The following is a 24,552-nucleotide window of genomic DNA, read 5'->3' on the forward strand; positions in this document are numbered from 1 at the left end:
AAGTTTTATGTCAGTTTCACTAAACGTCAACTTTGACATCGATTTTTAGTGCAAAAAGTGCCTCCTTTTTACACGAACGTAGATAAAAACGTTTTAGAAACGGTATCAGTTAAATAAGATAATTGTAAAATTATGTAATTGTGAATGGGAAAATGATTATCGACGGAAACCCAATACTTCTTAGGTTATTCGCGAAGGAAGTCTTGTATGAAAAAATCAAAGAATCCAAGACGAGAATCATAAAGTAATGGAGTTTTCTTAGGGAGAAAATTGTATCAGAATAATAATTTGCTCCTCATATAACTTCACTTTATCTTTTTCCTGTAAACCGAAGACGTCTATTTCTGCGTCTCGATTTAAATTTACATCCGACTTTGCTTTTTAAGAGAAATATTTTCTTAAAATAAATTTTCATTCGAACAGATTTTCTTCGCGCAACATAAATACTGCTTCGCCACCGACAAATGCCTAAATAACAGAAACAAATGAGATAAAATACGTGGAGGATCGTGAATTTATTGTCATGCTATGACATCGTTTTTTTAAATCTTCCGACACGAGCAACATTACAGTCCGAATCGATACTCCGCTCTTTAAAAAACATTTGGGCAAATCATAAAAAAGAATTTAAATATGCAAATATTAAAAATACATTTCTGAATCTGCATAATATTCTTCGTGTCGCTCCGGATTGAAATTAACATTTCGAACTGAGCGAATATTAAGTGCGAACGACATTATCCAGAACACAAATTAGGTATTCGAGATAAGCCAAAATTGTTCGTATTATCACAGAACAACCAGAATCCATCAGATCAGATTTGAGTCGAAGACAATGCGAGAGAGTGACATTTTTATCTTATAACAGGAAGAATCTTAAAAAAACATCTGGCTTTATTTTTTATCGCGCACGTTTTTAGCAAAACAAACAGTTACTCATCTCGTTAATTAATGACGGAGCAGATCTAGTTTGTTGAACTTGGAGAAGAAACGAACAACAATTGCAAACTAACAGTATATTAACATGGCCGACCTATAAATAAACGTGCATGGCGAGTAAATATAAAAAGAAAAAAAAAAACTATAAACGCTGTCGCTCGATTGAGCAATGACGAAGGTAATCTCATTTAACGTTGTGTTAAGCGCGACAAAAACAACTTCCGAAATCGGCGACGCATTAATGGGAGCTTTAGGAGAGGAGCTTTTGATCCGCCTTAAATTGAATGACGCGATTAAGTCGCTGCACATAATTCAGGTTCGCCAACAATTTATTAAACACGGAATGATCCCAGCTGGGTTATTACGGCACCGCGACCACATTGTTCCGGCACCGGGGGGCGGCGTTATCAGCGCTATCGGAGTCTGGCGGCTGCGTCGCCGCCGCCGTTTTGTTAAATCGCGTCTCATAACGGCAAACGTTAACGACGTTGCCTTTGCAAACAAATCCCATTTAATCCGACATTATGTAGAGGATGTGTGCTCCTACTCCTACGGCAAAGAAACTCCATTAATTATGCAAAGTAGGGACGCGCACCGACTAGAACATCCTCGATTTTTTTTCTTGTTTACTCGAAACGGTCTTACGCTTGTTATTAGTACAATAAAGATCGTCCGATTAACTGGGACCATATCTGGCGATAGATCTCCGCGAGCTTAATTTATTTCTCGTTTTCTTCACGTTCTGACGTCGATCTTTATTGTGCTCTGGGAAAATGAATCGTTGGCGACGTTGACGTGCGACGATTCCTCGAGCGTAACCGTGAATCTAAATTCGAAACGGCGACGGTGGAAGGACGCGCCGCCGATAAATATTCCACAAAGAAAGGTCAAGGTGAGAGCCGCCCCCGAAAACACCGATTCCAATTAAAAGCGGCGAATCAATCGGCCCGATTGTCGTATCAGTTCCATGTTCGTCTGGATTTTTCATCATTTTCCGACAGCACAGCAAATGTTTGCCCGACGATCGAATGGGCGGACACGTGCACCTCTGGCACGGCGCCTCCACCATTTTTAACACTCCCGTGTGACTACCCGAGATAGGCCCGCTCTTGCATTATCATCTCGCGGCAATGTTTGCGCTGTCTTAAGGGTTGTGGTTGTTTTTCTTCATTAAGTCCGGTCGCAGCACGAAGCACAGCGGTTCAGAAATCAAAACACCTGATCAAAAGCGTACAACAATTCCCCGAGAGAATTTTACACCTTTGATAGATAGTTAGACTGCAAGAAAAACTTTTAGGAAAAAGACAGTTTATCATCCCTTCAAGGTCCACCTTACTACCGCAGATTTTTTTCATATCTTCCGTTCAGCACTGTTCTACATATGTACCATAAACTCAACAACAAATGATGAAGCAGAGGGAAAACAAAAACAAAAAAATGGGGTGACAAATGTAAATGTCCTCGCAGAGATTTGTTAGCCGTCAGATGAAGTCGGGCTTTCATTGTGATGATAATTTGTAGTCTCAGACAGAGGAGACTGGGGTCAGTTGTAACATTGTTGAGTTGCAAGGACCTACACTCATTTTAATATAACAGCTGTGCTGGAACAAGTATTGTTACGTAAAGTTTACTTATTTGTCTACAATTTGGCACTACTCTGATTGTTCCAATTGATAAGAAAATTTACCACATGTATTTAAAAATTTTAAATGGATAAAAATCATAAACAAACAACCACTAATACAACTAACAATTTACCGTTTCAAAAATAATACACTGAGGTCAGTTGTAGCGTTGCAAATGAACCCAAGAAAAATTGTTACAACTGTCCCCAAATTGTAACTGTTTTTTTAGAATGCTACGGCACGCAATGACAAAAGTAGGTTACGTAAATACTAAACAAATACTTTAATTTAACCTTAAATATCCACATATACGTGAGGTAAAAGGCAAGTATCTGTATCTAATATAGCAAGGGAAATATTTGAGAATTAAAGATGTCATTAATACTTATTATCTACTTTGCGTTACTGATGGGCTCATTATATCGTAAACAGTTTAATAATAAATGATATTTTTAAACTGTTTTTGGTAACTTTTAGCTTTGTTATATTGGCAACATCAGCCGTTTCACGTCCGGCGTCAGGGTAAAGTGTGAAGCTACGAAGTGAATTTAGTAAATACATATAACCTTACATTTTTGTGAAAAATGTCTGTTACCAACCCACGCAAAAGTCCCTAGTCCAATATGAAAACTTGAGCAGCCGAAATTTCAGGAATTAGTAAAGCAAAGTAGATAAAACAGTATATTACACTCGTTTAATAAGACGTATTATCGTATTATCACACTTGTTCCATTAAAGCACGACGAGCATAGCGAAGAGTGTGATAATAAAGCGTCTATTTTTGCTTTACAAAACACAATAGCACATTTCACAAGAGTGTGTCGAAGGGGTCAGTAACGTAAAATATTGATAAGCAGGTCCGCACAAGAAAAAGGTTTGATTGCTCCCGTGGAGATTTGAATTACAGCTAATAATTCTGGATTTATTCAGAGTTACAACTTTCCCTAGTCTATCCTATCGTAAATATACTGTAATAAATATTTACTGCTTCTGTTAGGGTATTTTTTATGATTTTACAAATACGATGCCACTATAAAATAAAGAATAAAACAAAATCAGTTTGTAGTTTTAAATCGTCATCTTTTAACGTAAGTTACACTTTTCTATTTCACTCAGTAGCCGAACAACTTAAACATTTTAAAAAGCAGCAACAGGGATTAAATGTTATATTTTTTGAAATATGTACGTTATCATCCTCTAACCATTAATGAAATAATTTTTTAAATTGGTGATTCAAAACAAAAAAGTGAATGATTATTGCACACGACGTGAAAATTGTCCCAAGAGCCGCAGGCGAGTGGGACAACACGTCAAGTGCAATAACACTTTTTGCACGTGTTGCATACAACATTTTTTCTACGATCGAACAAAAAAACGAGAAAAAAACAATGATACACAACAGTTCAGTCCTGCGCGTCGCGTGTGAAAAATGCAATAAACACTCACTTTTTGCACGATCGTAGACAGACTGTTGACAGATGCGTGCAATAAAGACTTTATTGCACTAGTGCAATTAAGAGGCACTTTTTCCACTAAAAACAATGCAATGAACACTCACTTTTTGCACGATCGTACAAAAAAAATGTTGCTGTTAAAGTTAATAAAGAAATATCTCAAAAAATATGACTTGTTCCTTGTTGCCATTTAAAATGTTTGGGTGGCGTCCCCTGTGCCGCCACTGGGTCCAACAAAAAAATGTAATTTGTGCCAAAAGACGACGATTTAGAAATGCAAAATAACCTGTCCGAGAATTTTTGCCAGAAATCAACAACATAAATTTAAGGAATTCCATTCCTTACTTTACGCTCGCAACGTAAACAGTTCAAGTCCACCAAATCCCTTACACAGGTTTTATTTATTAAAATTCTTCAATTTTACTCAATTTATCCAACTACGAAAATCAAAACATTCTATTTTATGATTCTGTGATAGGAAACATCTTGTCTGGAACTGTCTCTGAAATTGGAAATAAGCTAAACATTAATTAATTAAATGAGCGTAAATACAATTCTATTAATAACTGTGTTGTGACAGTGAGGAGATTGTAGAAAGCATTGATAATGCAACTGGTGCAGAAACTTCCATTGATTTTGTTGTTACTTAATGTAAATCCTTTTATAATATGTGATTTTTGATGATTACAAAAAATTAGAGAAATTGAAAATCGATTTTCTCAATTTTCAGAGATGATTTATTGAGCAATGCAATATAAGAAGTGGTGAATCTTTCATCGATCATTAAAATTGTTTTTTCTTTAGTTTATCGATGCTTTTTGTCTCTTCTAAATAATTGCCGAATGGGATTAGTACATTTCTGGAGTTTAAGGTAGCTCTTTTGAAATCTGAACCCCTGTGAGACGGTGAATTGCAAATCATCGCTCGAGGGGGCGGAATGAATTCGTGGATGATGGACCCGACACGTGGGGAGGTTGGCAATGAATTTGTACAAAGAACAACATTCCAAGTTTGAGGCCAGGCGCTGATAACGAATTGTATCGATTCGTGATGCATCGACGTCAGCACGACGCGAAAGAGAAGCCTTACAGTCAAAGAAGTGCCCAAATTGCAAAGAAATCCAACAACTGACATCAACAATGAATGTTGTTGCTGTTTGCAACTCGAATTCTGTTATACAAGACTGAGTTTTACGATGTTTTCCAGATTTCTCGTTCCACGGTCGCGTCTTTCATCGTTGTGCATTTTAATTATTTGCACAACTGTATGCAAAACACGTTTCTCGAATGTGTCGTGGGAGGAGATTTGACTCTTGCGATCCATCCTAGAATGTTTAAAACATACCGAATCTAGACAGTCGCAACAAACTGAATGTTATTATTGATCATTCCGGAATTGGGATTTCGCAATGTTTCAAAGTTAATCGAATCACGATCTGTTTTCCGTCACTGCTAAGCAAATATCTAGTTTAGATCAAAGAGGTTGTTAAATCGGGTCAACATCTAGCCAAAGAGAAAAGACATAAAACAAATGTATGTAGTTAGAAAAATTGACAATTGCGGAAATGAAATTGTGTTATAACGTACTAGAATTAGACAGGTACGTTGGTCTCTACAAGTTTCTAAAATGGATCTTCTGTGGTAAAAATTAATTTAATTTTAGAGCTACGATTTACCATAATTTTAAAACTTCTCACATGGAAAGGTTCCTCCTGGAAGAACAGTTGACACTGGTAAAGTGGGTTTTTAAGTTTGAAATAATTACACTTAGTGACGATCACGTGAAAAAAGACAATTTCTGCTCCTGCTGAAGAAAACATAACCGCTGTGTGAAAAATAACGTACTTGGGCGCCATGACAATTTGGTGTCCTTGGGTGATGGTCATGATTTAAGAAATAACCAAAAGCAAGAATGCGTCCAATTGTGCAAAAAAAAAAATCTTTAAAAAAACCGCAAAATAATCGTTCTAAAGTAGTCAGGTCACGACATTTGCATTTGAAGTTGAATCTAAACAGTGTTCAGCAAAATGAGTGTTTCTTGAAAAGTGTAATCTATGGCCTAATGTCTTTGGAGGAAAGGCTAGAAGCATCCCTGACAGAGAGTTGAGAGCAGGTGAAATGAGCAACCGAAGGGTAAGCCGAAATCAAAAACAATGATGGGTAAATGATTCCATGTTGGTGGGGTAAAGCCACCCAAAAGAGCAGAAATTCCTCCTCCAGAGGAAAAGCAATTCAGACGAGGTGAACGAGAGAATCAGAAAATAGTTCGAGAGAGCGCAAGCTATGTGAAGATTGATCCACAAGAGCCCCCCGCTAATTTTTAGGCGTAGAGGAAGAGATGGAAGTTCCTTCGCATTGATTCCGCTCGACAAAGAGGGAGGGAGAGGTCATGGCCTAATACTCTCAGGTGGGAAGAGTGAGGACTCTGCCCCGCACCATTACCAAATCCTAATGGTTAATATTACGCAATCTAGAAGTGTACGGAAGAAGATGATTGCTTCTTTTTTCTCAAAATTTGGACCTAGCACCTGTTGCTTTGGTCGATCAGTGCCAACAACAATATATCTCCCAAAAATTGTAATTTATGGAGTTGTAAAAATGAGATTAGAATTTCACGCTTTACCTATTATTGCGCAACAAACAAGGCCCTTCTAGAAAGCCTCAGAATAAAATTATCCACGTGATTGTAGATTTTTTCCTTCAGATTAAAAGGAGAGATGATTTCCAAGATCCGATAAAGTTGTTTAAAGTTTTAACCTTGTTCTGAAGTAGGTCACTCAATTGCAATTTTTGTATTGATGATCGCTTATTTAAATTTTGAAAAATAAAAATATTTTTGAAAAATTACTTTTTTTTCGTTAGCTTGTCCAAACTTGGGATGAGAAATTCTAAATTAATATTGCAAACTTCATTATCGTTATTACTATCTACTTGAAATACATACTATCAAAAACGATAATTTAATTTAATTGTTATGGTTAATCAGTCGCCCTCCACGAATTCTTATCTCCAAGTACATATATTGTTATGTTTGCAATGTCAAAATATTTTTTTATTTGTTTTAAAAATAGACTTTTAAAGGCAATCTATAAGTGTGCCAGCACTTCAAAAATCTTCCACAATAAACAAAACTAAAGATTAAAATTGTAAAAACTTTCTAGATATCTCTAGAATATCCCTCTAATGGTGCAGCTAGTTTAGTTATCATTTTTAAATAACAAAGGACAACGTATGTAATTATTTGAAAACTACTAATAAACGTGATCAGAGTCGACCTTATCATTCCTTATCAATCGATGACGACACGGTGACGTGAAAAGATATGCAAAGTGTACAATTTAGAAGCAAACAAGTTTACAACATACGTCACCTGTACAGTTAAACCTGAACGAATTTTGAAATAACTGGACCAATTCCGTTTTTTTCAAGCGTTTTGTGTCATTACTGCAACAATTTATTCGCCATAAACCAATTCAAGATAGTTAAGGTTATCTGCATGGGTCACATTCCGACAACAACCTAATTCAGCCTCAAACGAAATAATTTAAGAACCGCCCGGTTCGGACCCATAAAATACAATTTCGTTCAATGCTTTTAAAACCAGATCCCGAAAACAAATCCGGCTGGCGGTTTTTAATGTGAACAAACTACAAAGGTTGCTGATTTGTTTCTTTACGAAATTGTTCGATCCGTCCAAACCGGAACTGGCATATCGAAATGTACAATTCAACGTTCCCACGCTCGTCCAATTAAAATCTTGCTTGAATCCGGTCGAGGGATTGCTTGAAGGACCGCGGCCGGACCCGTCCGTCGAATTTCGCTGAAGCGCCGCCGAAAAAGAAGTGAAGCTTTTAACGTTAAATTAAGCGTTACACGACGACCATAAACATCCTGGAAAATCGATAGGGGCGGCGGTTTGTTGAAAACTCGTCATTAGCCGTTGCCTCCTGCCGTCGAAAATAAACGGGACGTTGTTCCCAGGCGAGTTGTGTCGCTTGGACCTTATCCCAAAAACCACCGCGAAAACAGCATCCCGATTCGGAAGGTATTTGCGCGTCCATCGAGGGAGACACGTGTGGCTCTTCCGCACTTCGCTCGGACACCCTCAATGTCGTCCTGTTTTCGACGTTTATCGCAGATCGAGGAAGCACCGAGACGAGAGCGAGACTTTCCTGAATACAAAGTTGCTCTTTATGCAAATGCTTCCGTGAAAATTTATGCAATTTTTATCTTTTGTTCTGGGCTGGGCTGGAAAAATCCGCTCCTTTGACTAATTTGCAAACAAATCTTGTCGAGATCACGCGTTGGGCGCCAAACGCGACGGAAGCGCCAAAACAAGACATTTAATTAACTGGCCTCAAGAGCAGGTGGCCAATTTACGATTAAAGTGGCTTTTTACGCCGCAAACATTACATGATTGTAATTAGCTGCTTAATGCAAAAACAACCGTGATTATCATTAAGCGTTCTGAAATTCAGCTGATTCACTTGACACTTCGATCCTTGCGGCTTTTTACCGAACATTTTCGGAACACCCGCGTTTAAAATCGTAAGGCCGCCGACTCAATGGCACGATCAGTGGCGCCGCACGCGTTTTTTCTGCTCTCGAAAAATAAAATCAATCTCGAGAGCAAAGACGACGCTCTCTTCTCCCATCACAATCTATCCCAGAATTGCTCGTCGTCGTTTATGACGGCCGTAAATCGCTCACATTTGTTAGACAAGCAGCCTTTCCCGGAAAGATTCGAGCTGACGTCTCGAGACCGCCATTTTTAATTTATCGCAAGCCAAGATGTACCGGAGCTTGCGATTTCCGCGTAAATTCCCACAATACGGTGTTACGGTAAGCCCCAAATACGTGACAATTTAAAAATAAACCGGGCCCCAGAGCAGGCAATCATTTCTCGATTCGACGCATTTATCGCTCCCACATTTTCACAGGTGTTAACAAAAATCTGCACCAAAAAAACCCAACACAATCGAGAGGAATTTGTACATTACCTCAGCCCAACACAATTTTTTTTCTTTGCATTGTGTTGCACAACAGCAACAATACACGTCTGAATAAGTGCCTGATAAATAAAAACCGTGTACAGTAATTGCTATGGAGTTATCTATTAAGCGAGTCCTTTTAAGTAAATATGTTGGCTGAATGCAATTAAAAAATTCTTTGTGAAACTAGTAATTAAGTCGGGGAGCCTCTGCTTGTAAAGTCAGTTATCTCCGCGATAAGCCGCTAATTAATAATCCTGACTGTCTTTATTAAATGTGCGAAAACGCAAAGTTGGAGCAAAAGTAGAGAATTGCCAAAGAAACTAATGACTAGGCTGGAGCGGGGCGACCATTAATTTCCTTAATGACCGTGTTATTTTTACCGTTTCCATTCAAAAAGAAAACAACCTGGGATTATCGCGACCCATATTCGTTTGAGTTATCGACAATGCTCGTTGGCATTAGTGTGACATGTTGTTACGCCACTGTCTCGATCAAAATGTCACATGATCACGTTACACCCGGTGTGTTATTATTTCATGTTTTTTAACGGCAGTCGTAAAATTAAAAAAGGCGTTCGAGCACACCTCTTTCCTCCATCTTTTGTAATATCCTGCAATACGCCACGTGTGTCGACACAAGTAAAAATATGATAGACGGCTTGACTTTTAGTCCAACTTTCATTAAGTCCACTACTGGTTTTGGCGTACAGCAATTGGCCCATTGCACTGGACTAAATAAGTCATGGACGTGTAACGTGCGACCTTGCACTTTCGATCATTGTTGTTTAAGAGCTCTTTTCGCCTGCTCCCCGTATTATTTATCTTCGATTGGGTGGTACTACGATTTTTTTCACACTCGACCGTTTGTAAACGTCACCTTGAAAAATCATTTTCTCAATATTGATAATCACGTTTCTAACTGGCAACGATTTAAACCTGACCCCTTTCCGCCGTCCTTAACAATATCTCGAATTGGCGGTTATTTTTACACAAATATGTGTTAATGAAATCGCAAATTCGTGTCATACGAGACTTATTTTCGGAACTTTCGCGTCCGACTTTCTCGGCTTTTTTCCCGTAAATCACGAAGCGATATCTCTGGAAGCACAAAATCCGCATTTCTTCGATCTGCCGCAGAAATCGACTTTCCGAGATAAAAAGATAAAGCGAAGATTTCTGGCATAGATAAGGATTCCGCACGGTGCAACTGCACGACGACGTAAAAAAATGACCGACCGGAAAGCGACCCCGGATCGGGAGTGGAGGAAAATTTCAAAGGCGCGCTGGGGAGAGTTGGTCCCTTTAATCTGACAAAATTTTTCCGGTTGGCCGGTCGCTTGTGACAAAAACCGTTAAGCTGCCAAATAATTACGGAAAGGAAATTATTAATATAGCGCCTTCGACATTTTTTCCACGTAACTGTGGCCAACCCGAAACGTAATTATTTTCACTACGGTACAAAGTTTTTGCCGCTGTTGGTCTTCTCGTTAAGCGTAAAAGAGAAAATAATTGAGCACCGTGTCTTCCAAGTCGCGAAACTCCTGTCACGGTAGACTTCTTGTGTCGTCGCAGTCGCATTGCGCTAGACCAGAGGCTCCCAAACTTTTACGCCGCCGAGCAGCGGCACCAAATCGCAAATAATATCTTAGAAAATCTAGTCGTAACGACCAAGCAATTGTTTATCGTCAGTTATTAATTAATCTGTCAGGGATAAGTGCATTTAAGAAGCTTTCATTTTAATTTCTCTTGATATGGTAAAATGCGATTACCTATTTATATACTTTTATTTTCTGTATTTTTATAGCAGTAGCAGTATTTCACTCCTACTGTTACATTTTTAGAGACCACTGTGTGAATCAAGATATGTACATACATAATTATAAGGATTTTCATTGTTTACATAATGTGTCCTTTATGAAAATGTAGAGAAAAACATCATGTCATGCATTATCAGTTAGAAGGACAAATGAGCAAGGTTTATACTTAATTGTTTGATAATGTTTATTATTATCGAGAACACAATATTTAGAAGTGCAAGGTGTAACATAAGCAGCTATTAACAATGAATTTTTTAAGTATTTTAAATGATAGTCAAAACATCGGGGAAGAGTCGATCACATCAAGTAGGTGATTTACTTGACTCTGATTAATACATAATGAATTGTAGAACGAATAATTCCGAATTAAAAAATAGTTGGAAGGCTTTGTGCAAAAATGTCCTTCAAATTTGACAAACGTTGTAGAACGTAAACCATATTTTCTCCCGACTATTAAAGAATGCATGCATTCTTCTAGGATATTCAGTGAAAGAATGTAAAAATTCCACGCCCCGTGTTAGAATATACTGAAATCCACGGCTGTCGGCCAACCACATCCCTCGTATTTTTATACTATAGCGGCAGATCGCCAATCAGATGCGTTTGTAAACAATATGTCGCGCAACGCGTAGCAGCCGCTAAACGACATGCAATTTTAATTGTCAAATATTAAAAATCAAAATAAATTCAATTTTCAAAAATATTTTTTTTACTTGGTATAGTCGTGGAGAAAGTATAGTCTTTAAGTCGCGTATAATGGTTATTATTCACTCGGACAATTCCACCATTCGCCTACGTCTCGTGTTGCAATTTTCATCCTCTTGAATAATAGCCATCATTATACGCTCACTGAAGAATATACTGTATATTTCAAACATTTTAACATTTTATATTTTCTACGTTGCAAAAAAAAGTCTACAAAAACAGCAAACACAGTCCAAAGCAGCTTATAATAGTGTCAAGAACAAGATGATTGATTGTTTTTTTTTTTTTCAAAATCTGAACTATTTGCAGCTGTTGTTTTGGAGAATCAATCAATCAAGATTCAAAAGTGTTTGAAAATCTAGTAGTGTTGTAGACAACACCGTATGTCATGTTGAGCAATTAATAAAGGACTCTTTGAAGGTTGCAATTGTAAAATTATTATAACACCGTTCTTGTAGATTCAACCTGTCACCTTCTGATTTTTTTTATCCTCAGGTTAAAAGACTTGATACGTGGTTTTGGATTTTCAGATCCCGGATAAGTCGTTGATAGTTTGAAAAATTCTTCTTCGAAAGAAAATCAACAAGAGTGAAATTTTTGTTTTGATAACACATGACATCCATATTCCAAAATTATCTTTCTAAATCATTTTTAACCTTGAGTTCTTACTAAAACAAATATTTTGTAAAAAGAAACTTTCAGAGAATAAACTCGAAATTCTGATTTTTGCAAAAGTTATCGCGAAGGAAAAAGAAAATTTTATGGATCGACCGACACACGCATAGCGTGTGTAGAAAAATGCTTTTCTTTACGTTTCGAAAATAAAACAATCAGAATTTGACCTCGACTCTCGAAGGCGACTTTTCCCCGCCCTATACAACATACATCCATTTCTTTCAAGAACATGGAAACAATAGTAATCTATCTACTACCAATGTATAATGTTATAATGCCATACTTTACCGCACTAGTGTATCAAAGTTGCATCTGCTGCAATTTCAATGTCTGAGAAAATACTTTCATGGTTTGTATCGCATATATCGTCTGAACTGTCGCAGTGGTGACAGAAGTACGACAGAAATAAAAAATATCTCATGCATACTACTTTCGATTGCGTAATACATTTTTTTTTAATTTACTAATAATTATCTCTTACGATAATAATTGATAGCAAATAAAAAGTTGTACGATAGTGGTATCGTAACTCCATATTATGATACTCGATGGGCTATTTTTCCGTGTCGTGTCGTTGAATGATGACACATTACGATACTTAAATCGTAAATCACTATTATGCAACGTGTGTATAACGCATTAATTTTTTCTAGAAATGGTAAGTTTACACACGAGAGCAGCGTAAAAAAGTGTAAAACAAACAAACTACTAAGTATATCACATATTTGCACAAAATTTGCAATTTTGATTTGTATTTCAGTATTTGCCAACAGATGTACAAGTTAAAATTTGAACAATGTAATTATTTTTATCAAAGCTTTGGCCACATTTTATTTATGATCTAATTCCACTATGCAACCCCCATATTGTTTAATTACGGAAGCATTGTAACAACTGATCTACATGACCTAACTGTAACGCGTATTGGCAAGAAACAAACAACAACAAAACCGTGCAAAACTGAAAAACATTCACAAGTTGTTATTTTCTAAGGGTCAATCAAGTTGTTGACCATCGACCCCTTCCCGAGCACAAACCCCTCGAGAAAAACGAGCGACCCTCGAGTCGTCGTCGCCGTCCCCGTCGGGAACCTCCGCATACGAAAATAATCGAAATGCACCAGAGGCGACGTCCAGTTTATTTGCTCGGATTTTTCCGAAGTTCAAGTTTGATCGGTCAATAAATATCATTTCTAATTACTTTCGTCGCTCTTATCTCGTCGATCAACGCCGTTCCTTAAAAAGCAATAAACACACTTTGCCAGCTTCCTGTTCTCTGAATTTCCCCCGGGCAAACTAATTTCGCTTTAGCCGAAATTATATTCGGTCAATAGACCTGGAGCAATTGAAAATGTTGCTTCTTGGAACGGCGCACTCGTTTCGCACAGGAATTTTTACCCAAAAACGCCAAAACCGGACCCGCGCCACTTAAAAGGCAATCCAATAAACTTTATCGTTTTGCGTATTACCCAGTTGATGGAATAATTGCCTTATAATAACAGACAATTGCTCGTCGCCACCGTTTAACGTTCGATGGTTTTTAACGATACGGTTTTATGGTTCGTCCGTTAGGCCGCGTCTACACGACATTTCCACCTGATTTATGCCGTCTCCGAGTCTTGTTTGCATGCCACGGCTCGGAATAAAACCTCCTGATTTACAACAGGCACAACAAATTCGTACTAATTTTAAATATTATTCAAACATTGCCGCATCGCGTCCCACTTAATTGCGCTCGGATTGCCGCATTGAAATTTCATTTAAAAATCATCGCCATTAATCGACGGAAAATTGCGCAATCACGATCGCAACGTGATGCCATCGGGGCAATTAAAAAATGTAAATATGCATCAAAATTGGAACGTTTCACGGTAGATAAAGCGAAGATAAAGAACATGAAACGTCGCGTGAGCGACCGTTAAATAAAACCATTCGATGTATAAACAAACGTGTTTGTTGTTTTCCGATTGCAATTAAACATGTAATCCAATTTTGCGCTGGCGTTAATGATGGACTATTTATAAATGAAAGGAACTCACTGCCAGTGGATGCCATCTCGTAATAAACCGTGCAAACCACGAAACGATAATCGTGAACCAACGGAATTTGATCGATGCTGTCGACCTTCTCCACCAGAGTGTGCTGACATCGTCGAGATAGCACTGTTCAAAGCAAAATAAAATCTGAAAGGAAAAAAAAAGAAATAGACAAAACATAAAAAAAATAAAAACACAAAAAAAAAACAGCAAATAAATGGTGAAAAACACAACAAAAACACAAGAAAAAAATTATTTATCATCATCACTAACATTATTATTATTTTATTTTTGCAAATGATTACGTGTAATTATGTGAATGGCTGGTGGCAAAAAATTAAAATATAAAAATAAATCAAGTGCACCGGTACAAACTAGTAATTTGTTGTTGTTATCGTTATTTTTTAGTTTTCTAGTGTGATAAAAAAGTTATCGATGCACTTCAACTTATTTTTCAAAGTAATCGGCCAAGTACAACAAACAAAGTGTAGTACATGGACGGTCCAATTCCGCAAAATAAGTGCACTTTCACGTTCACATCAACAATATTTTATGACAAACATGTTAGAAATTGAGCAATTCTACGATGTTAAAGCTCAAGTGATGTATCCATTAAAAAATTGAATTGAAATTAATTCCAACACGAAAACAAATAAATTAATGCAGATCAACAAAACTTAAGGATTGTTGTTTGTAAAGGAAAAGATCAGAAACCGGTCTTTATCGTTTATCCATTTATGCTTTCATAATTATTTAAATAACGTACCATTACTATTTATGAGATACACCGGATGTCTGGGAGAATGAAAACCGACAGAAATGTGGTCGACGAATGTGGATTTAATCTGATTGTTATGTAATTTGGGAAGCAGCCAAAATATGAAAACGTTTTCCTTGTGTCATTTCCCGATGACTCATTCCTGTGAGACACTCGGCATATTCATTCACCGGTGCTGGTTAATAACTCTCCGCGTTCTGAACATTCACAAATAAGTATTTACCTTTTTTATTTTAAAATCACTTCGGAGAATGAAAATTACACCTCACCAGGTGACACACTTTTGATTTATGGTTTCATCGACTCGTTACAACTAATAAATGGAGTGATGGTGTTGTGGTGATAATCTAGCAAAACGAGTTGCGATATTTAACAACAAATGACACTGAGAGGCCGTTTAACAATAACAATTTTGTGCCGCATCTTTGGTCCGCATCATCTTGAAAATATGCTTACAAATAGCTTAAGAATGCACCGCCGGAGCGATTATTTACAATGTCACGATGATCATTAGAACAAATCTGCTATCACATTAGTTTGTCGATATGATATTTCTCTAACTAACTTGTGAAATAATCTGCAATTCCATTGCGACGAAAAAAAATGTTTCACTGATGTAGTTGAGTAATGAGCCAGAAAAATTTAATAAATCAACCTTTTTATGTGACCATTACTAACGGCCCGTTAGTAATGGCCCTTCAAATACATTTATATTTAGAGCAACCTATGGAAATTCAATTGTTTGCAACATTTTTCCAGCGTAGAAAATGACACAAGAAACGTCTGACATTTTAACGAAATAAAATTAGGTTAGAAAATATTTTAAATTTTTGTAGTGCATTCTCCCTATTCCCCGCGGAATATGACAGTATGAAATTGGGAAAAAGCTTACTATGTAACCTGTGTAACTCCGGAGAATAATTGGTTACCTACAAAAATTACTTTACACTGTTAACAGAATTAGAATGTCGCCTACGCCTACTCTAAATATATATTTATTTGAAGGCCCGATATAAACACCCCAAAACAAGTTTTAGATTACTTTTTTTTTTAAACCATCGCTGACTAGTGTTATCCTTTTAGAGGATGAAAACACAAGGACCATTCTACAAGTTATTGACCCGATATTGAAAGCCTGTATTTTACTTTTTCTTTTCTTATTTTTTAATAAAATCTCCTTGAACTTTTACACTTGACCATCCTAAACTTATATTTCATCAAGATCTTCAAAACAATCATTATTCGCAACTTTGAGGTCATTACCTCAAGAATTACCATCATGAATTTTTTTGAAAATTCTGGAATAGATGCCAAATCAGGCGAACAAGGCGGATTTGGCAACCAATCGTACTTCAGCGATTTTTACTGTGGAAACAAGTGTTATGTAAATTAATACGAAGATTATCCTGATGCAAAATGTTCTTTCTTTGTTAAATCAGGTATTTTTCTCATTTCGGTTCATTAGAAAGTTGTTGTGGTTCACTTCTATTCTCATTTAACCCCTTGGAAGATAAAGATTCAGCAACATTCCCTTTGCATCTCAGCCTGTTGAAGCAAGAATATTTTTTAAAAACAATGACTTTGGCGGAAAGCAATCAATAGGCTTCCATCGTTTTCAATATTGTTTCTTTTGTGATGTGTAATGGTGAAGTCTCATCACAGTTATGAACTTGGGGGAAAAAATCTGTAATATCCCTTCTGAACCGGTCCAAATAGCCTTGAAAAATTTTGAATGCAAATGCAGTTTTCAAAAAACGTGGCACCCATGTTATACGAGGGGGAATTAATAACTTTCTAGCCTTGTATAACACACACAATTTATTTTCTTCGTCTGCGAACCAGGTCTCTAGAGCTTCGATCATCATTTCGTTTTAAGACTTCCTGGAGTTTTGAAAATTGCAATAATTCGAAGAGGCCAAGTCGGGACAATATGGTGGATGGTTGACAACCTGCAGTTCGGGACATGCTCTAAGCGTCTCTGTTTAAATTCTGTCTGTTGTTTTTATAATCGTAAATTAACACTCTCCCCCAACAAACTTTTCATCAAATGATCAATGACCCTTGCCGTGAAATAAAGAACTCTGTTACTGCACGATGATCAGTTTTATTCAGTTCTAAAAATACACTGGTTTGGCTTTATTTAAAAATTGTTGACAACACACCACCAGCCACAGAAATCCATGGCTATTTCATAATTTTAGTCAATCTGATATAAGCTAGATCCTGAACTTTTCAAAAGACCCTCGTACAACGCATTTTTATGGAGATATTTTAATGTCACAATAAACACACATTTTTTAAATTTCATTGATAATAATTTGCATACATAACTACATATTACAATTATTATAATTATTATATTTCCAAAAAAGACTTTTCAGATCTGTTCCCACGTCAATCCCCCGTTTAAAATTCATCGATTTACAATGAAAAATCCTGTAACCTCGAGTGCCAAAATCGTGAACGTTTTATTTATTAGTGGTCGAGTGAACATGAAAATATTCACGTCGATGACTATCATTATTAAAACACAAACGAGCATCGTGTAAAATTTACATATTTGTTTTTTGTTTAAAATTTATTATCCGGCTGGAATGCGGCAACGTTACACAAAATGACAAAACTTGCGCAAAATTAACCAATCGAACCGACTTCCTGTACTCCTCTTCCTGCTGTATTATTTATCGATAACCGCAATCCACCCTCCGTCCCGCGAAACTCAGATTCGCGCTTTGAGCTTTCCAATTCGAGGAGCCATTAATTTCTAATCCGAGGACCGCAAAATTGCGCTCATTGCACAAGCTTCCGAACGATAATGACCACACCTCGGACGCTTTGAAATCTGATCGTCGAAAAGCACTATCGCGACGGGGCCGGGGCAACCCGAAAGCCCAAACAAACTTCACGTTTCTTTTGGCTTTTAACGTCGCTAATCGATTTCTGATTGGAGTTGTTATTGTTCGAGCCTGGGGGCGGCTACATCGGCCCCCACTGGAATGTCTCCATTCGACGCGACAGCGACGTGCGAATATTAAGCACATTTGACATTTCGTAAGCTCTTGTGCAGCCAACAGCCGTGAAAAATCTCCATTTCACGTTCGCGAGTGCATATTTGTTATTGGGAAGGTTCTCAAGGTTGCTCACGACGATTGGGCTTTGATTGAAACCTTTATGATATCACCATGGTTACTCGTCCGCCTGTTGGTCTTCAGGCACTTAACGACTCTCCAGAAGTCGAGTTTTTAACAATTCGAGGACAACAAAAGAAACTCTGCCAACTCCGTCATTTCTGTATCGAAGACTTAGATCCTGATTGTTCGTCTTCGGCTGTCGACATCACGTCGACAGGTCCATTGTCTCCGTTAATGTCCGGTGTTCTTTTCTTGGGTGCAATGTTTATCAGAATAGACCGTTCCATTGAAAGCGAAATCGATACCGAACGGGGACTTACCGAGAAACGGCAATCGCTGAACGTAACTGGAACTCGAGAGCTTGCTTGTCATCCCTTTCGCTTGCATGTCATATTTCTTGTCAATTTTTAAACGCTGATCGATCAAAACCGACCTTGTGCCTACATTCGAAGGGATCGTCCTTGAAAACGCCATTGTTCGAACATCACGCGAAAATGTCTGCCTGATCAAAATGGAGACATCTTCCACACCATCACCTTGACGATCCCGAAATCGTCCAGATTTATGTCCTGCACCGGAATCGAATCGCTTCGCACCAGTTTGCACAGTTTCATAACTGCTGCAGAGAATAAAAGATTCGGTTCACTGATCGAAGCTTTTACGAGGAAAACAACCCTTAAAAGCTTCAGCAGGATGAAATGTTTTAAAACTCGTAAATGCAATATCCATTTGTCTAATATTCCTTTTATCTCACCATTCACCTTCAGAAACTCCACGAGCAAAACTTTTAAACTCCTCTGAAAGTTATCGAAAGGAATCAAAAACACACATCGACCACCAACCGACTACGATTCAAACGAAACGCTTAGAATGAAAATGTAAAAACCAGTGGCGTAGCTAAGAATTTGTGAGCTTTCGAGTGACGCTAAAAGCGCACCTTTGAAAAATGTTTTTTGTTTTTTGAAGAAACAAAATTGGGTAGAGTGAAGAGTAAAAACTGTGTTTAATCACTACTGACTTACCACAGCGTTTTCTTCAAATTTATTGCCACCAAACAATCTCCTGCTCTGATAGTCAAGGAAGAAAAGTGTTATTCATACGTCATTCTTGAGAATGTTGGATATTTTATGAATAATCGCAGTTGCAGTTTTCTCGAGGAAGTGATTCAGAAATATCATTTCGATACTCCTGAATCAATTTAATATTTAAATTTGACAGAATACAAAAAGTATTCTGCGTCCGTAAACCTCTTCTTCAGCTGAGATATATCGGATCATTACATAAATAATGCAGGTTTTCCAGGAAGTGGCAAGGACACGAGTCATAGTCGCCAGTTATAAAGGGGATAAGAGCATAATGTGAACGCCGATTAAAGTGCATTTAATCTTTATCGTGGCACGTCCAGTATAAAATGGGAATTAATAGTTTATCCACGTTCCCTAAACTTGGCCCCATCAGAATGTTACTTGTTTCGGAATCTACGAAACTATTTTAAAGAATGGGCGATAAAAATAATTGACGATATCCGGTAGGAACTTGATAACTTCTGTAACTTCAAGGACAGAGAGTATTTTAGACACAGTATTAAAAATTTCAAATTACGGCATCAAAGTGTTGCGAGAAATGGGAAAATCATGATCGGTGAATTACTAAAAGGTTTGGTTTCTCTTTACTGCCATTACATATGGTATTGTAGTAACGTGTGTTCAAAAAAATTGTGTCAAGTGGCTTGGTGCTTGCTTTTGTTTCCATTAACGTATTGCGCAGCTTCATCAGCTGTCAACTTACATGTGTCATTTATGACAACCAATAAAGGTATGATCAAAATCAAAAAAGATTACAACTGAAGGATTTGTCAACTAAAAATACAATTTAGGTTTGGAAAAAAGAGAGAAAACCACGGACTGCTTGCCCACACATTTATTTGAACACTCTGTTTCTTTTTTGACACTTTTTTCGTCAGACATTTTTTAAAATATTTTTTATAACAAAGTTCTGTCATACTTTGAAGACAATTTTCTGATAATATTCTTATCATATTAAAATCTTCTTTTTAAATCAATAAGAAATACATATTTGAAAGATCTCTAAAGTTAGAAAAAAATTTGAATTATTATCAAAGAAATTTTTAAAAAATTGTTGGTGTCGGTCAACTGTTCACTAGACGTAAATGATGTGTTAAGCGAATCTACATCTCTATATCAAGTGGTTAAGAACTAGTTCAGAAGTTTGAAACTTGGCAGAATCCTTGGAACATGCATCAGGTGTGGGTCACTTATTGTGGCAGAACAGTTATTTACATTAGAGTACGGTAGGTGTATTTTCCAGCGCGAAAACTAGGTTTCAGGCTCGGGGCGAAGCCGAGAGCCTGATTAGTTTGAGCGCTGGAAAATACCTACCGTACGACATTTGTATTAGACTTTTCGATCTTCTTACACTAAATTAAAGTAACGTGTGAACACTTTAATTTTAAAGTAACTGTAAAAAAAGAAAATTAACCGTGCGTGCCACCGATGTTGTAAATATCCCTCAAAAATTTACAACATCGCAGCTACCTTAACCTAAAGTGAAAGGTAAAAGTGTGTTTACCAGTTAAGGAAGCCGAAAAAAGAAAAAAGAATATTAACTGGGTCCACAATGTACTTCTTCACGATAAATGAGTCACCGTGAAATTTTATAGCCGGTAGAGGTTTTGTTGTAGGCAAAGAAGAAATTTGTACAATTAATTCAGTTAAAAATGGCTTCTGAAAAATTTTCCTCAACATAAACGTGACAAGAATATTTTGAGGTAAATTCTAGGGTCGAAGGACGACGACACTGAAAAAAGAAACGAAAAATTGAGACGAGATGTGTCTTTCCAGCAGGAGAACCCTCCCCTCCGGCTTACAGAGTTTCATTTTCCTAATTACTATCCATAATGTCGGTTTTCAAATATTGGAGCAGCTCCCCCAATGACCAGATGTAGCCTCCAGTCATTAAAGTTTATTCCCAAAATTGAAAAAAAGCCAGGACAAAAAAAATTTGTTCGATACAAGCACTGCATCGTCGTTACACCAGGTGTAATAATAAGTGAAAGTTGAAAAATAATCTTGTATTTTCGTAGACTTCTTCTTCTACGTCAGGGACAATAATTGACGAACCGTCCTCAGCTAAATTAACTCCACCATCATGTTAATGTAAATTAACTACATTATCTCTTCCCTGATCGCTAATCTCGAAAAAACATAAAACTCAAATCGTCTAGTTCTTTTTTTTCGACTCAATTTCTGTGTGTACATTCTTGTAACTTTTTCTGTTCCACATACGAGTACATTATCGTTTTGAAAACGCAGTTGGAGCATCATCGACAAATCCATTGCAAGGCACAATCGTCATTTACATTTATAAAAAGATAGATATTTGTACAGCTAGTTATGAAAGTCATACTTTTTTTCATGAATTTGCAGTTTGATTAACGAGGTCGTAGCCTGAGTTAATCAAGCAAATAAGTGAAAAAAAGAGACTTTCATAACGTGTTGTACACACTATTTTTTTGTTTGGTGTAAAAGGATTTATGAATAATTACAAAAAAAAAAAAAATAGGTATGCTTTGACAATCATCTCCAAGAAGATAGAATAAAATGATGCAAAAAAAGTACTACTTTCACTACGATTTTTCGTGTAAAAAAGTGCTACTTTCACTACAATTTTTCGTGTAAAAAAAGTGCCACTTTCACTACGATATGCAAAAATAGTATATTGTATATCAAGAGTTGAAAATGAAAGATTTCACACGAGTTTGCAGAATTGAGCCACAAGCCGTAGGCGCGTGGCTTAAGCAAACGAGTGTGAAATCGAATTTTCAACACGTGGTGTACACGATATTTTTCCGACGACCACAAAAAAAACGCTAATATTCGGACAAAACATACATTGGTGGCCATGGTTACTACAACTGTGTGCAATGATTTCATTGTGCACAGGCTAGAAGGTATCTGATTGGCTAACCAGTTTCATTGCACACGGGTTCGCTATTTGCATGCAATAGCCAACTTTCAATAATAGTTATTTGTGCGAATTTACGCATTTTTCATAGTGGTCGTCGGAAAAAATATATTCGGAACCTTTTTGATCTAAAAATGTAATTTATCTTGCACCTATGTAAAAAGCGATCAAATTAATTTGTAATCGAGTTATCCACGAATCCGAAATCGTATGTCGTTACTTGAACTCCATGCTTCAATAATCACAGCGCGAAACACAGGTTAGATCTCGACATATCAATCGCAAAAAACATTCAAATCCATGGATAACTCGATTACAAATTAATTTAATCCCTCGATACAATTTCAGCTACGCCACTGCTAAAACCCGATAAGTTTGCTTCTGGAACCGAATGGCGGTAAAGATCTTCACAGTACGAACATCATCGGCGCTCTTTTGAGATATTTTTTTCGCCATTAAGCCCTCCCCTCGTTTGGAACATTTTCCAGGGCACCCACTGTGAAATAGCACCGATGTAATTAACAGAATAAAATTAATCACGGTCGAAAAAGCACATCCGAAAAACCAGTTTGAAATTATTCGGATCTGTTCCTGTCGTAATGTGGCGAAAATGATGTTTCGCATTATCTTCAATCTAAAATGATGTGTAGGAATTATTTTGACATTAGCACCATGCCGGTAATTTAACACCACGGAACGAATTACAATAAACGAAAACATAGTAAAATGTGGCGATAACGCTGCACACCACATTTGCAATAACCGTTATCATTGTGTACACGAGAGTGTGAATGTTGATCAAGGAAGATCTTGTCTGCAGGACTCGGGATTCTGGCACATCTGCAGAAACATTCCGGCATGCCGCGACCAGATTAAACGTCGATGTAAACACGTCGAAACATGACGTTGTTTCGTGCGGTGGAAATTGAAATCGAACACGAAACGTCGCGAGGTGCATCGGCTCCCGTGCCCTTTCTGTAAATAATCAAAGTGTCACTCTTTACTGCCGAGATAAATATTAATACCAATTATTTTGACAAGACCAATATGCTGGTAATTTAATGGCGTAAGCCGAACACGCAGTTAATTAAAGCGCGACGGGGGCTCCCGATAATGTTTATTGGACCAGATTCACAGTAATAAGCCGGAGATTATCCTGTCGCAAAAATCAGAGACAGTAGTCAAACTGGAACGTTACTCGCACAAATAACAACCTTATCGTGTAGCCTTCGCACTGAAATAATTGTCGGCAAAAATATCTGTCGTTGAGCGTACGCCAAAGTCAAGTGTTGTGCTGATACGATCTGGCGATGATTTTTTTCCCGACAATGACAAAATCGGATTTTTGTGCAGAGCGTCCCGCAAGGTGCTTCCCGTGACCCTTCGCTTTTAGCCCATATCTATTGTGACATCGCGACGTGATGCATTCCGCAAACGTATTCACTCGCCTAAATGTCATGACATCAGTTGCTACAGTCGATATCTTGCAATTTATTTACTGCAAAAGTTTGCCGTGAATCATAGATAAATAAATACACTAATTTATTATTAACTGTAGACTCGTCAGAAATGTATTATGATATTATGAAGCAGCAAGTGATAAATTTTAACTTCTTTACGTTAATTTGAGTCACGTATCTTTTTTGGTTTCCTTTTTGGATAAAGACTGGCGTCATTTACATTTTAAAAAATGGTAATGTATGCGTTTTCGATTGGTTGATGTACAAATTTTAACAGTACGCTGGTGATATGATTTATCTACTCCATTCGCAATCTGTAAATGTTTTGAATGAGTCGTCGGATAGTCTGCAAGAAACAACAAGAAACTCGAATATCTTGTTGTTGGATATTACCAATCACTTGGAGCAATTTCTGTGCAAAAAATAATATTTACATATTGAGGCTGGTCAAAAATAAAAACCTATAGATATGTATTTGCATCTTGATAAATAATGCACTTATGACAAAAGTAACGAGCGTTCAAAAATTTTATCATGCAGGACGTGGTTGATCTTCCTTTTACAAACGCAGGTCGTCTTTTTAACTGGTATGCTTTGACATTTCCTGACATAACCTCACTTTATCATTTTATTGTAAATTACATCATTAATTTAAAATAAAAACCATCATGTACCACTACGAAGACCAGAAAAACTTTCGTCGGTTAGTTCTAAAAAGAACTGTGTTTTTTTTGCAAAAAATAATTCACAGCACTTCTCTTCACAGCATAAATGGCATTTAACATTTATGCTTTGACAGCTGATTAAGTTACAACGTACGTTATATGAAACAAAAGAGTCAGGCTTTTTTTTGGACAGGTGTCAGAAAAAATTGATTTTATATCTACTATTCAAAATGTTAGAACACATTACAGAATTTTTCGTAACAATTATCAAAATTATATGAATTTTATAACA

General features: G+C 37.0%; 1 protein-coding gene across 2 annotated transcripts in view; it reads right to left on the reverse strand.

Annotated features, from left to right (window-relative positions):
• mtd (mustard) overlaps window positions 1-24,552 on the reverse strand; it is a 73,109-nt gene that overhangs the window by 44,776 nt on the left and 3,781 nt on the right. Inside the window, exon 2 of one of the 2 annotated variants that reach the window (XM_069048088.1) lies at window positions 14,246-14,389. The exons of the other annotated variant lie outside the window; for it this stretch is intronic. Within the exon in view, the coding sequence (XP_068904189.1) occupies window positions 14,246-14,355 (110 nt within the window). The 5' untranslated portion in view covers window positions 14,356-14,389. The remainder of the gene's footprint in view (window positions 1-14,245; window positions 14,390-24,552) is intronic. 2 annotated transcript variants of the gene reach the window in all.

Source organism: Tenebrio molitor, chromosome 5 (genome assembly GCF_963966145.1).
Source record: "Tenebrio molitor chromosome 5, icTenMoli1.1, whole genome shotgun sequence".
In the NCBI taxonomy this organism is placed as follows: domain Eukaryota; kingdom Metazoa; phylum Arthropoda; class Insecta; order Coleoptera; family Tenebrionidae; genus Tenebrio; species Tenebrio molitor.